General features: G+C 45.6%; 2 protein-coding genes across 10 annotated transcripts in view; one reads left to right on the plus strand and one right to left on the minus strand.

Annotated features, from left to right (window-relative positions):
• The window catches only part of Invs (inversin), a 140897-nt gene extending 125687 nt beyond the window's left edge, over positions 1–15210 (plus strand). For 5 of the 7 annotated variants that reach the window (XM_021654105.2, XM_060379888.1, XM_060379887.1 and 2 more), the window contains 4 exons: positions 4950–5652; positions 9860–10089; positions 10900–10953; positions 13322–15210. In XM_021654105.2, coding sequence (XP_021509780.1) covers positions 4950–5652; positions 9860–10089; positions 10900–10953; positions 13322–13425 — 1091 coding nt within the window. In that variant the 3' untranslated portion in view covers positions 13426–15210. The remainder of the gene's footprint in view (positions 1–4949; positions 5653–9859; positions 10090–10899; positions 10954–13321) is intronic. The other 2 variants (XM_021654107.2, XM_021654108.2) reach the window with 2 other exon arrangements.
• The window catches only part of Tex10 (testis expressed 10), a 32840-nt gene continuing 32090 nt past the window's right edge, over positions 14476–15225 (minus strand). For all 3 annotated transcript variants that reach the window (XR_009590694.1, XM_021654109.2, XM_060379891.1), the window contains one exon: positions 14476–14696. Coding sequence is in view for 2 of the 3 variants with exons in the window: in XM_021654109.2 (XP_021509784.1) it covers positions 14583–14696 (114 nt within the window). In the remaining variant the exon portion in view is untranslated. The remainder of the gene's footprint in view (positions 14697–15225) is intronic.

The raw sequence follows: 15225 nt of genomic DNA on the forward strand, positions 1-15225 counted from the left end.
TTCTGTTTCTGTGTGAATAAAAAGTGCTTCTTTGACACAGCCACATCACCTCTCTAAACAATGCCATACGTCCGTGTTCTATGCTCCCCTTGCCTCCCCTAGCCTCCCCTAGCCTCCCCTATTCCTGAAGATCATCTTCACTGTTATCGCTGGCCTTCTTGTCTGCTTTTCCCACCAGAATGCAAGATCTACAAATATAAGATTGCTCTTGTCATTTATTGCTGTGTGTGACACGCCACACTAAAACGAAGTTGCTTAGAACACCAAGTCATCATTTCCTAGGATTCTGTGGTTTAGCAGTTCCTTAGAACGCTTGCAAAGGTCCTGCCCTTGTGGCTTCCCTCAGGGAGAGAGCAGCTTGAATTTCATCATCTCAGTAGGCAGCCTCACATGTGGCAGCCAGAGCTGCTGTCATTTAGGATTCTGTGACTGTTCCATGCCCTTCCATCCTCCAACAAGCTCAAGTGGAGCTTGCTACACATTGTTACACACTGCTACACATTGTTCTCAAGAAACAAATGCAGAGGCTGTAAGACCTCTTGAGAAACAGGCTACGGAATGTACACACTAGCTCTGTGGATCAGCCAGAGTTAGAGACCAATCCACACTAAGCAGTGTGACAAGAGGCTCCCACCTTCACTCTGGGATGAGAGAAACTTCTGGCTATTGAGTAGTCTACCACATCTCCATTCTCTCACGGCTTCTTCGTGTGTTTCTGACAGGAGAAATATTCTTACTCCTGTTTCTAACCCCAACTATCATCCCAACGATTACATCAGACTTGAAGTCCAGATGTGTTGACTCACAGAGTGGGACTCTTCCAGTTCAAATACCAACCAATAAGGATGTATTATCCCACATGCCTGAATGTCATCAGTGATGTGAGAACAGAACAGCCACAGCTGAAGGTAGAGTGGGAGGCATAGCCAGCCAAAGTTCATAGCAATTCAGAAAGCCTGCTGGCCACATCAGCAGGGCCCTTGCCCTGCAGAGGCCAGAACAGGACCCCTCCTGACTCCTCCGTGGCTCCCTGTACCCTCTTGTCCTACTCTTGAGAAGTCCTTCCTTTTCCTAAGAAATAGCCCAAGTCTGAAGCAGAGTAGCTTCCTCAGCCTGCTTCTGCCCACAGAAAATCTGATTCCCTGGGCTTCTCTTTATTTTAAACTGTCTTCCCATTTCAAGCTCACAGTGACCTCTGTGATGTGAATATCCCAGGAAGTCATTCTATGCAGAATCCATTTCAACAGGCTTCCTGCGTGTCACATAATTCTCTGAAAAGATGCTCTCAGAGTCTTAAAAATCTCAAATGTTCCATTTTAAATATTTTCCCAATAAAGGGAAGTGCAGCCACACTTTTGGCTTGATCTTTATCCACAGACTGTAGGGCTGTCTCTCTCTTTCTCTCTGACTCCAGGTCTTACCCATCACATCCTAAGACCTTTATTTTTTTCTCTCTATAGTCTGTTTTCAATTCATTCTTTACAATTAATTCTTTCCCCCCACACCTCATCATCTTCAGTTTTTAAAGCAGTCACTACTTCTTCATCCCATCAGGAGACCACAGGTGGTCTGAGCAGTATACTGAGCAGTACTCTGAGCAGTATCTCCAAGTTGACTAGGTAGTGTCTTATCTCTTAAGTTACTGCAGGGACTGTGCTTCAGGTATTCTGCCCTTAAAAACAAGGTTTACCCTTCTCCACACTCTGGTGGCAATCCATTCCTGTTCTCCCTGCTTCACTATGGTCTCTCCATTGCCCTAGCAGTTTCTGTACAGCCAGCCCCAAACTCAATGTCAGGGGTCTCTGTTAAGGCAGCACCTCTTTCTGAGGGTTCTGTCAGTTATTGTTTGTGGCATAAAAGACAACCTCAAAACCAAGTGGCTTAAAAGAGCAATTCTGTTTCTCAAAGTGTTATGAGTTAGCTGGGCAGTCACTAACTGGGTCACTTTGGGCTCACTCGTATGACTGCTAGAGGCAGGGTTGACTGGGTGGCAAGCCAAAGTGGCCTCTTCAGTATGTCTGGCAACTAGTGCTGCTGATGGCTAAGGGAACCCAGATCACTTCTTTCTTGCCTGTCATTCCCAGGTATATTCCATCATCTTCATTAGTGCTTAAAGAAAAGGCAGAAGTTGCAAGGCCTGAAATTGTACACTCCAGAACTTTCACATCACTTCTGCCACATTCTGTTCTTGAGCAAAGATTTAAGAGTGAGAATTCAGCTCCTCCTCTGAGTGGGTGACACTCCACAGTCACATTGCACAGGCTTGAAGCCATCCCCACCCAGCACAGTCTCTTATAACAGGAACTGTGTCTAGTGCTTTGTGTTCCCAGTACCTCACAGGATGTCTGGCACTACAAAATAGGTGAATACATAGTTGGGTAGAAGTAGCTGGGCCTGGAGATCCAGAAGTAAAACAAAAGTTACCAGCCCTAAGACAGAAAGTCTTCACTGGGTTTGCTGTAACAGAAACCCATTTTTGTGGCAGGGATGATCTTCTGCTCAGTTCCCCAGTCATTCATGCATTCATTTGGCAGACAGGATCTGGAGCATACCCTACGTCCCAGCCGTGCTGGATTAACAAGCAAGGCTGAGGAGCGCACTGCCGTGTTCTTGCCTCCAGCTGTGTGCACACACTGATCACCCAGGAGTGTGTGCGCCACTGAATGACACTGACGCCCTGGAGCCTCAGGTGGACAGCACTGCTCTGCTGAGGTGCTGCTCTGCAGACTTTGGGTGACTGCACAGGGCAGGGCAGAGCATGCCAGCCTTATTCTGAAGCACGGTGGCTCAGGGATACTGCGAAAACAGCCAGGTCTGCTGTGGACTGCAAAGAATTAGGATTAGTGGCCTCCGACCTTGAACACTACCTACTTCCTCACTTTCTGATAAGCATTGTCCTGTAATCACGCTGCTGCTAGTTGGACTTCTCCAGGTGACCTAGAGCTGTGACACACTATGAATAGACACCATGCAAGGCAACTCACAAGAGTTTATTGAGGCTTACAGTTTCAGAGGGTGAGTCCATGGCCATCATGCTGGGAGCATGACAGCAGGCAGGAAGGCAGCCATGGTGCTGGAGCAGAGAGAGCTAACTGGGAACCTCAAAGCCTCAGTGACATGTTTTCCAACAAGGCCACCCCTCCTAACCTTTCCCAGACTGGAGACCAAGTGTTCAAATATATGAGCCTATGGGAGCCATTCTCCTTCAAATCACCACAGTATATGCTCTCATACATGATATATGGCAATGTGTACTCTCTCTATATGTATATATACATATATATGTAATATATGTGTACTCTTTCTCACTTGCTATTGCTCTGCTGACTCATGAGTCTCTATATTTCTGGCTGAGAACTAACTGCCCACTGATATAATTGGCCTGCTCTTTGATCACCTTCTCCTGAGGGGGGAGCAGCCTTACCAGGCCACAGAAGATGACAATGCAGCCACTCCTGATTAGAAGCAGAGGGGGACCTCCCCTATCAGTGGACTTGGGGAGGGGCATGCTTGAAGAAGGGGGAGGGAAAGTGGGACCAGGAGGGGAGAAGGGAAGGGCTTATGGGGGGATACAAAGTGAATAAAGTGTAATTAATAAAGTAAAAAAAAATAAAATAAAATAAAAAAGGGTAACTTGAAGCTTGACAGTGGGAGGACTAACAATTCAAGACCTGAGGACCTGCAGGTGTCATGTTGCTGCCAGATCTCCTTGTCTCCTTGGGCGTGGCTTTCCAGGGTCCCAATCCCAAAGGAAACTTTTTTGCCCCCAAAGGACACTTCTTAGCAGGTGCTAGGCTGAAGGATTGACTTGTGGACCTCTGACCCGCAAGGGCCTTCTTCATCAGTTGGCTCACTAGAGCCTCCTAGATCTTGGTTGTTTTATTCCTGCCTTGCTAGCTCAGCATGTCCTATGGATGGTATAATTTTATTCTGCATTTCCATGTCCTTCGAGGAAGCATGTGTCAACTCCACCTTTTCGAAAATGCAAGTTCTTTCCTGATGTTTACATTGGTGCTCTTTTCATTGAAAATAAGTTTTTCGATTTCTGTGTTTCATTTACCTTTCCAAACATACTTTTGGCATATTTTTAATCTCATGTGTGTTTACCAAGCTTTCAGGAGACCTAATCCTGTCATGTGTATATTAATTGTTGTTCAAGACAGACTGTGCCCTTGTACATTTTATAATTTTGAACCAAGATGTCATCTTCAGAAGACCTCCTCTCTGTATGCTTTTAGTTGAGGACATGCCACACAAAAGCAATATTGCATATGCTTTAGTGGATGTCCTGGGATACCTCATCCTGAGACCAGTTTATCTTAATTATTTTGTCTTAATTAATGTCTCCTACGATTAAGAAATACACACTGAATCCACAGTGAATACAAGTCTGGTTTCAAATTTACAGAAGAGACTCTACCAATTCGGAGTCTAGCTTGAGACACATCTTCATCCACTGGTGCTGGCAAGCACAATTTAATGTGGATTGTTACTTCCCAGAGGTACAGCCTTTCAGGAGCTCTGGCTGCTGGCAGGGTCTTCACCCAGTTAACATTCTGCCTGCAAAGCTTTGTTTCCGCACAGCCAACTATCTAATAAGACACCCTTACCTGCTCCACGGGGTGGTGGTGCAGTCAGTTCACACCCTCATCATTCTGCCTTTCAGTTTTTCCCTCTCAGCCTCCAGAATCCCTGTATTTCCTGGAAGGCAGGAGAGTCCTTTTAAAAGGGTGTTCCTGATATTCTAAGGAGTGACAGAATGTTTCAGGCTGCCTAACCCATCAGGTTGCTAGAAGGAAAAGATGAGTTTTGTTCTGATCACATTGCCATGGTTACTGTAATGCTAATGGATGTGTCTGCATCTGTCATGTCAACAAGTGAATTGAACTGCCCTCACCTGAAAGTTTTAGACACTGACTGTTATTCTACTTTTTCCTTGTCTACCCAAGAAACACCCAGGGAACACTGCAGAGGCCCTTCTGCCTGTGTGCACCTTAGATCCTGCAAAGGCGGTGATGGCTGCAGGCATCAGGGAGCATCCTCTGTGGAAAAGTGCAGAGGTGAGACCAATGTCGAGCCACAGAGGTGTGAGGAGGGTGCAGGCAGAACCAGGCAACCCTTGTCCATTGGGTCAGCCCAGACTGCTGAGAAAGGAAAGGACTCCAGCCCTGCAGGTGTAAGTGCTTCCCAGCAGGACAGCCCCAGGAAGCCCAGCAGGAAGCAGGACAGGGCACCCAGGCCCAGGGGTGCTTCCCAGAAAAGATGCACCCACCAGCTCAGAGACCGGTGCTCCCCAGCTGGCTCCAGCCGGCCTGGCAGTGCCAAGGGGGAAGTTGCCTATGCTGAACAGAGTCCTCTCCACCGTTGCCCACCAAGAAACAAAGTGACACAGAACAAGCTTGTAGGAGGGGACTCCTCAGACTTGCCACTCAGCACAGAAGAGTTGAGATCAGCATGCAAGAAGCTGTGCGAGGACAGCTGGACATCTCCAGAGAGTGATGTGGCTCATGGCACCCCACCCGGACAGAGTGTGAATATTCACCTTCTTCCTGTAGAGCAGCGCCTGCAGATAATCCAGAGGGAGCGAAGCAGGAAAGAGCTGTTTCGAAGAAAGAACAAGGCAGCAGCAGTCATCCAGCGAGCGTGGCGAAGGTAGGGGAACAAGGAGCTGCAGTCAGCCGCATTTCTGCTGTTGTGACACCCTGTGCTATCTGATGTGTTCCAGTGAGTTCTAGGTTCAGGATAAAGGCAATTGGATGAAGGCTTCCCATAGCATGAATCCCTCTCCCTCCCACACTGTACATGGTTTAATAAAATGGAAGATTTGTATACACAGAAAAGTGCCCAGGACAGGGCAGTAAAGAAAAACCCTGGTTTGCAGTCACACAGCCCAGTTTTCTGCTGCAGCTTTGACAGTTACCTGATTTAGGCAAATCTCTGGGCCTCAGGTGACCCTCAGCTTTCCCATTTGTGTGGTGGGATGTATCAACCCTTGCACCTCAGGCTTATGATAGGCCGCTTCAGTGAGATACATGCTTGGTAAACTCTGATGCACCACATGCAGGATCTTTTTAAAAACCATTCCAGTGCCAGGCGGTGGTGGCACATACCTTTAATCTCAGCACTCGGGAGGCAGAAGCAGGCAGATCTCTGTGAGTTCGAGGCCAGCCTGGTCTACAAAGAGAGTTCCGGGACAGCCAGGGGAACCCTGTCACAAAAAAGCAAAAACAATTTTTTTTTTAAACATTTATCCTGTGTGTATGTGTCTGTGAAAGGACAACTTGCAAAAGCTGGTTCTCTCCTACCTATCGTGTGGGTCTTGAGAATCAAACACAGGTCATTGAGCTTGGTGACAGATACCTGTATGCAGCCAGTCACTTCACTGGTTCCACATAGATTCTTTTTATAAATCTCTAACCCAGCAATTAGTCATTCTACAAATACCCAAACCAGTGCCTGGATACACAAGATTATTGTGCTTGAAACACATAAGCCTATCTGAGCCACCATCACACTTAGACTGAGTTGGGGCCTAGAAGCTGGGGCCTCTAGAGTGGGTGGAGTTCCTCTCGCACTGCAGTCTCCACTCTATCCAAATGAAGCCTTTCCTCGGTGACAACCCAAGGAAGGGCTGGCCCCACTAGGCTCAGTGGAGGTATGTGGCCTTTAATGCCAGGGAGATGGTGGCAAAACAGCAAGTCACTGGAACTCCATATGCTGTACGCCAGACACCATCAGGAGGAAAAGAAGAGGCCCAGAAGGAAACAGTAGTAGCAAGGAGCAGAGCAACCAAGCTAGGCAGAGGCCTTGGGGAACCGTACCAAAGCCAAATAACCCAGAGCCAAGCCATCTGCTTTGTGCTCATCCGATCCTTAAAGAATGTGCCCTTTTGTCTGTTCCTGTCTGTTCATATGGTTCCAGCCACCCCCAGGAGGCTGTAGAGACAAGAATCAGGAGTCCTATGTTCTTAGACACAAACACTCAGGAAAATTACTAGTACCTTTAGTAGACAGTACCTTGAACCTGTGACTGACCCACATCCTAGGGTCTTTGCCTTCCGTTACAACTGTGTTTGCTGCAGTCACAGTAATGGCAGTAGATAGAGGTGCCTTGGACTCCTGTTTGAGGTTAGAGAAAGGAAGTCACAGCCATTGTTAAGAGCAGTGTTCATTTGCTGGGCACAGTGGCACACAAAGCACTTGGGGAGGAACAGGCAGGCAGATCGCTTTGAGTTCCAGGCCAGCCTGGTCTACAAAGCGAGTTCAGGAAAGCCAAGGTTACACAGAGAAACCCTGTCTCAAAAAAACAAAAACAAAATATATAATCTTCATAGTGTGCATTTACCAAATTCTCATAATACCATATGAGGTAGGTCTATCCTCACCCATCCCAGAAATGAGGAAACTGAGACACAAGGCGGCGAGTCGTCAGTTTACCAACATTCCAGAGCAGAAGGTGCCAGTACTGACCTTAAGGCGGTCACCTCCATGCCAAGCCACACGTGGGAATAGCCACTGTTCCTCCATTTAGGAAATCATGCCAGCACACCGACTGGCCACGGGCCAGGTAGACTTTGCATTAAGCATCTTGGCTGAAAATAGCAGAGCTTACCCTGTCAGGCCCCACAGCTGCTCCCTAGCCGAAAGGTCTCTCCTCAGTCTGTTGTCAGACTCCTTTGAAGAGTCAGAGGTTGACAGGTCCTGTCACTAAGTGTCCAGAGTAAATGAGCCCAGAGTCATTCCCTGGAGAACAGCATACACCCACCTGGCCAGGTGATTATGCAGGTCCTCATGGGCTGCACTATTGTGCAGATCTGAGGTGGGACATCAACTCTCAGGGGGCATGGGAAGCCACACAGAGTGATTCTGGTTTACCTGTTCTCTGCTTATCAACAGAATCCCAAAGTCCTGTTCTTGAACAGTGTCTGGCCCCAAGCCTAAACAGTGAAGGGTGTAGGGGACAGGACTTGGCACTGGGATATTCATAAATGAAGGCTATCTCTGTAGGGAACATGCACAGGGTGGGAAAGAGCTAGAAGACGATGGAGGGAAAGGACGGAACCTTAGGCCTGGAGAAAGCAAGTCTTAAGACTGTGATTTTTATTAACAGGCTTTTTTAGGGTATTTTTATGTATATGAGGGAGATGGCCCTTGTTCCATCATATTTCACGTCATTCATTGAACAGGGTCTCTCAAATGAATTCAGCTTGCTCCAGAAATGTCATCCCTGTTGGCATTTATGAATGCTGGGAATCCAAACCACAGTCCTCATGCTTGTGTGGCAAGTGTTTTACCTGCCAAGCCAAGTGGACAAGCTAAGCAGGAAAACGATGATATGAAAATGCTTGATTTTTAAATAACACACAGAGCCAACTCTTAGCAGCATTTCTCCAGCACATTACTGATATAAGCAACAGACAGTAGGAAGAACCTCTGGCCTGTGGTTGAAAGGAACTATTGAACAGAGTTAATCCCAAGTAGGGATGTGCTCTTGGAAAGTGGGAGATAGGGGCCTGTTCCTATGCCAAGGACCACTGTGTTCCCCTCATGCAGCCTCATCCCATCCAGTGGCTAGGTGTTCACATGCAGCCTGAAATAAGTCCACACAGCACCAGCCAATGCCTGGGCTTCCTGGTGAGTCCTGCCAAAAGCAGAGAACAGGGGAGATACTTGGCATCCCAACCAGAAGCTGAGTTGTTAGAAGGGTGCTACAACTCTAGTATGAGATGCTGTGGCTTAAAACTTGCTGGGAAGAATCATGAAAGCTGGCTGAAGCCGGCCTTTAAGAAATCACGAGGGGCTACACAAAGCCCAGTAGGGAGATTTTTGTTTCTGTTTCAGCAGACTGAGGAAGGTTACCCTGTCGTTGGTGTATTGTCACATGGCAGGGGATGGTCACGCTTCGTAAGGTCACCAGTCATAGATCATAAAGCTACAGATGAACACTAATGAAGCTCGCCTTTAAGTGGTTCAACACAGATCAATTAAACTCGCAGGTACAGCTGGGTGAGGGGGCACATGCCTATAATCCTAGCACTCAGTGAGGCAGAGGCAGGCGGATCTCTGAGTTCGAGGCCAGCCTGATCTACAAAGTGAGTCTAAGACAGCCAAGGCCACACAGAGAAACCCTGTCTCGAAGAAACAAAAAGAGAGAAATTTCCAAGTACATATGATCTAGAACCCAGCACACACACTAACATTGCTATCATTACTGACACAGGCAGGCTTCACCTCCCAACAGGGTCATCATTTTACACTTTGTGACTCTCCTAAAACACTCCATGTGCCCCCACTGTGAGCAGAGCAAACTTATCAACAGTGATAGGTCAGAAACCCCTGGGTTTCATTATCAATCTCATCAAGATGCTCAGTCATAACGAATGTCCTAAGATTGCTTCCCCAGGACTCAAACCAGAGGAGGGTGCCTGGAAGGTAGCATGATTAATAATGCTGGCTCCTTACAGTGTAGCTCAGCCTTAGCTCCTTTCGCTAACCAAACTCTTGGTGATTTGACCACATCTTTTGGCACAAATGCCCCATTACTAAAAAACCTTTCTCTGTCTAGTCACCACCTATTCCCTTTTTAAAACCCAATGGAGTACCAAGCATAGATGGAAAGCCTCCTTAACATCCAGCTCCTGGCTCTTGCATGATACCCTCAGTGCAGGTGCTGATTTCCACCTACCTAAGGTTGCTGGAAGGTTAGGACTTACCCAGTTGAATCCTAGTCTGACTCTCAATGTTCAACATGAAGAGTAAAACTGGGATGGGAGCTTGCCTGAGCCTCCTGTTAAGTTAAACAAGTCTCATTCCCATAGCTCTTGGCACTGTCCTAAAGCCTGTTCTCTGTAACCTACCAGCTACCAACTCAGGAAGCACCTGTCTCGGCTTCTACATTTGAAGCAGCTCGGAGCCAGAGATGTGCTCAGATGTACCCGAGTGTGCACAGCCCTGCTCCTCCAGGTTTGGCAGAAGGAACTGGAACTCAAGTTCCCAAAGTCCATGTCAGTAAGCAGAACGCCCAAGAGTCTATCCAAAGGCATGTCGGCCACAAAGTCTGCCAGGCGCTCCGTGCTCAGGCAGATCTACGGTAAGTGTTCTTCTGGGCACTTTGCTAGGAAAACCTCAGGACCAGTGTCATGCCACAGCCTGCAAGAAGACTTAATAACCCTCCATCCAGATTTTGGGAAATATTTTACTTCCAAGCACCAGAATTTTCACTAGAGTCCCCTAGGTCCCAAGACTAAAAGCCTCACTTGAATCTGACCTCTGCTTGGGCCCTCCTCTCACATTACCTGCCTCCTAGACTCTCAGCCCCTGTCACTTTGGCTATTCTTGTACTGAGGTAGCATAGTGTTGCTTACCTATGCAAATGCAGTAACCCAGTTACTGTTTAACATATGAGTTGTTGTAGAGTGAAGTATTTCCAGCTCTGCAAAAAGCCCTCAGAATAAACCAGCAGTTCAGGTGTGCTTGCATAGTCTGGCTGGCTCCTAAACAGAAACAGCCCAGGTACCTGCAGGAGCATCCTATGCCATTTAGACAGCATCCGGCGCTTGTCCATTCCCAACATCCCCTGTCTGTGATCATCAAATTTCCAATTCTGAATAATTCCAGCTTTTGAACTTTTGGATTAGGAATGCTCAGCTAGAAAAATCCATGCAAATATCCCTAAACCAAATAAATCAACCCCACAACTAATAACAAAACCACTCCAAAATCTGAAGCATTTCTGGTCCCAAACTTTTCAGATAAAGGATATTCAGCCCGTATTTCCACACCATGCCTAGTTTATGTTGGAAGACACCTTGAAAGCCCTCGCCTCAATGAGGAACTCAGAACTGGGTCAGGTCTCGGCAGCCATTAATCAGGCAGGTGACTGTGTGTTGGTTGATTGCAGGTTCTCCTCCTAACAGATCTCCCAGAGTCCCTCCTGTGCTGCATCTCAATTCAGGTAAGGACACCACTGTAGATGGGGAGAGAGCACGGGATGAATTTTCCTATCGTCCTTTGACTTCAAGTATAGGTGTTTTAAACCCCTTTTCCAAGGATTACTGCCATCAACATCTTTAAGAGGCAAATGATTTTCACAACTAAACTATGATTAATATTACCTACAATAGAAACAATAAATGGCAGCTATTATTGGTCCCCTTTACATTCTTCACATACTTTCTTCAAAGGAATATGTTGGAATCCTCGTCACACTTTCAATACCCTCACCTTACCACAGATGGAAGACCACCACAAACATTAAACATATTCTGCTCAGGCTCAATAGCACACTTCCACCCTCAGCAGCAGCACAGGGAACTTCTTTTCCCTCACAAGACATGTGAGTTTTACTCACGGCCTCTTCCTTCATGCCAGCATTAAAAGTGGGTGATAAGTTCAGGGCTGTCAGCAGCTAATGCCAAGTCTGGCCTATCTTCACAGGTGGCTATGGCAACCCCCTCCCCCACCCTCCTCGATCTACAGGGCCATCCTGCAGAAACAGCAGCTGGAAGGTGAACAGTGACTGTCAGCATGAACTTTAACATTCATTTAGTTTTCGGTGGGGAAAAGCAGAGTAATTACTGCAAAATCTTTAATAAGAGATGGCTAATTTGTGTAACACAAGGCAGGCTGATCACAGAGTAGCAGGTGGGGTGGTCAGAAATTTTCAAAGGAATCAAGGGCCACAGATGTGACAAGACTGTCCTTATACTGGACTTGAGAAATATTTCAAAAGCAGAGCTGTCACACGATATTACATTTAGATATATGGCATTTAGATATAATTAAATACAAGGAGGTAATGGGAGCATTCTCTCAAATCCAGATTTAGCACACGTCTTTAACAATGAAGATGTTCAGCAGCACAGAGGTTCTTAGAGGAAAGACCGAGTAAACACATTCAATATTACACCATACTTAATATAATATACAATACTTAACACTTTTTAAAGACTTCATTTAACAAGCAGCTTCTCTGTACTACAATTTTCTGACTTATTTGAAATCAAATAAAACGGAATTTTTATCTAACCCCAAGTTTGGGGAGCACAGGTTGTTAAGCGCAACCATACCCACGGTAAGCACGAATCATCTAGTAAAACCTGTCAGAAAGGTGCCAAAGTTTAACTGGTCTATACATATTTAACAGAAACAAGTCTGTAAGTCATTTCAATGAACTGAACATACATATAAAAGGTCCTAAAACATGGAATCAGATGATTGAACCCCAAAGGAAAGCATTAACTTGACTGAATTGTTAGTTTGCTTTTTGATTTAAGAATTCAGTGGGGCTAAGGGCTTTCTGATTTTGCTCAGTGGGGTATTCAATTCTTTAAAATTGCTTTGCACAGTGTACATGTTGCTGTTCCAATTTGCGAAGCGCTCTCCTAAGGCTTTGCACATAGAAAGGCAGCAACTGATGGCAATCCCATGATGCAGCCCCCCTGGACTACTGCTTTGTATGCATGAGACCCAAATAAGCAATCCCTGCTTTCTGCAGTCTTCTACACCCTCACCATCACACACAGGATTTCAACCTAGCTCTTTACTGATACATAAAACGTGTGCCCATCTCTTTAAAATAAAATAAAAATAAAAGCTCCCCACTAGCAAGAGGAATGACCATGGCTCATGTGGTTACTGGTAATGGCAACTCTGTAGGAACCCAATATATTCCTCCACCTTTGGAGGGAAATGCAAATGACAACTCTCTTGAAGACACAGTTAAAGTGCCCATGTCCCAAATGCAATACTTTAAAATCAGGGAAAATTAAGGTATGTTTCTTTTCCCAAACTGCCTACATCTTAATCTTCCATGTGCAGTTAGTAGTGGAATACCAAAAAGTGTCTTCATGTGATATAGAAAACTGTTTTCTGTTGCACTCTGAAAAAGTTATTCCAAGGTCATAGGTAGGCCTCAAGAAATCTATTTTGACAGGCCTGTAATCCCAACTATTAGGAGACTGAGGCAGGAGTGTTGTGAGTTCAAGGCTAGCCTAGGCTACAGTCTCAAAATTTAATAAATAAATGAATAAATGAATGAATGAAAAGAGGTCTGAGATTCCTATCTATATGCTGTCCCTTAAACTCTCCAAACAGACAAACCCATTTTTTTCTGGTAGACTTACAGATCTAGCTTCCACTCACAGCCCCTCCTGCTTCAAAGAGATACCTGTACCAGTGAGGTGAGGAATACTAGTCATCTGCACACACCTGGTTCATCACTACCTTTCTTGGCTCCGAGGATAGCCCTATCCCAAATCCTTTTACCTCACCACAAAGAGTTCCTCTCTTCACTAATACAACTATCCATTTGCTTTTAACAGTGAACAGTTTGCAGTCTATACACCTTGACAACAGTGGAAAATCAAGAAAGTTTTCTTACAACCTGCAGACAGGCAGTCAATCAAAAAACAAGCCAAAGCTCTGACCCAGGAGGAAGAGCAGAGCCAGTGTGGAGCTCTGCCCTCTGTTACTCTTACGAGAAAGCTTTACTGCCTGCACCTAAAGCCTTACTACCAGATTATGTGGTAGCAACTCAAAGACGTGTTCTCATCTCCTCCTGGCTTCTACTCCGCAGTGAAAGGACCTGAGCAGCCTGCTTGTATGGACTGCCTCTCCTCAGTCAGCGCACGGCTAGAGATGCAAACCGACATTCATCTGTGTGCTAACACCACCTGCTCTAAAGTAGTGGCTGTAGGATTTCTGAGAGCTAACTGGCACAGGCCTAGTTTCTTCACTCTAGAGAACCTACCTAAATGAGATGGGAAACCTGTGCCACAGCAGCCACCTTCAACTCCTTACCTGCCTGGAACATACTATGACAAATAGCTCAACAGACATTTAAACTTTAGATGAAAATCATGGTCTAGTATTTGCACTGAGAAACTGCCCATTGTACTGAAGTGGGACTGTAAGCACACTGTTGAAAGTTTCCAGGTTCCAAATTTGCCCTCAAAGACTACAAGATGCAGCCATGCTGTCTCTCTTGCTGTCTCTCTCTCTCTCTGCTTTCACTGTTGAGGGGCACCAATAAAATCACAACATCAAGAGGTCAGTAGGACAGGGTTTACAGGCTTCTCATCCCCTTTGCATCTTCTGACCAACTTGCAGAAATAAATAGCTTTCCCCAAATGCAGTTTCTTTTGTGAAAGTTAACCCATTTTCTAGCTCTCTAAGAGTACTCGGCTTTCACAGAGGCCCAAATGATATCAGACCACCCCTGTGCTAACACTAAAGTACAGGAAGAGACAGTTTTGGTTTAGGTTATTATATTCAAAACTATGAACAGGTTTACCTAGATGGGATCACAAAGATTCAGCTAATTTGTTGATAAGAGAATGAAGGCACCATAGATTACTCTGTGTTGTAAACATTTACCACTTATGATATTATAAATCCTCTACTGCTTGTGTCTGTACCATGTGCTAGTCCAGGCAAAGTGTGAGATCACTAAGAACTCTTAGACCTCATGAACAACTTCTTTAAAAGTTTAGCTTTAATGACAAACATCTATTACATCAGTCTCTCTTCAAAATAAATGGATATGCATGAACAGTTTCAAACAGGAGGTACCATGTGCTTTTTTTAATACAATGCATTCAAAATACTAGGCCCCTGGGGATGGCCACTGATATACACGCTGAAGCAGTAATGTAAGTCTGTAAGCCACTGCTCCTGAACACTGCCACTCTTCAAAGTCTGCAGAGAAAAACAAAAGGTACTTTAGTTTGAGATCTGTACTACCTGACATATCCACCACCACCCCTTACATAAGCCACAAGTCTTTTTAAAATATAGAAAACAACTAACTGTTGGGCATTACTAAGCCAGTGAATTCCTGTTTATGAAATTTTGAAATGGATCCCACAAGCTCAGGTGTTTCAATAACTGGTCTCAGCTAGTGTTGCTGCTCTGGAAGTTAAGAAGTAAGAACTTTTTGGACACTGAGCCTACTTCTGGCCCAAGCTCTCCACTTCCTGACTCACTGAGATGTAAAAGCTGGCCAGCAACTCCCACTGCCACAGATGCACCCCAGCCACAAAGCTTACTCCGTAACAGACTCACTCCGTGATAACAGACTCTACCCTCTCAAACTGTCAAATAAAATAAGTCCTTTCTTTTAAGTTGGATCTGTTACTTGGTCAATATAAGAAAACCATATGTGCTCTTAAGTGTTAACTTATAAATAATAAAATGTATGGCCAACCATCCATCCCTTGGCATCAGT

This window comes from Meriones unguiculatus, chromosome 3 (genome assembly GCF_030254825.1).
Source record: "Meriones unguiculatus strain TT.TT164.6M chromosome 3, Bangor_MerUng_6.1, whole genome shotgun sequence".
In the NCBI taxonomy this organism is placed as follows: domain Eukaryota; kingdom Metazoa; phylum Chordata; class Mammalia; order Rodentia; family Muridae; genus Meriones; species Meriones unguiculatus.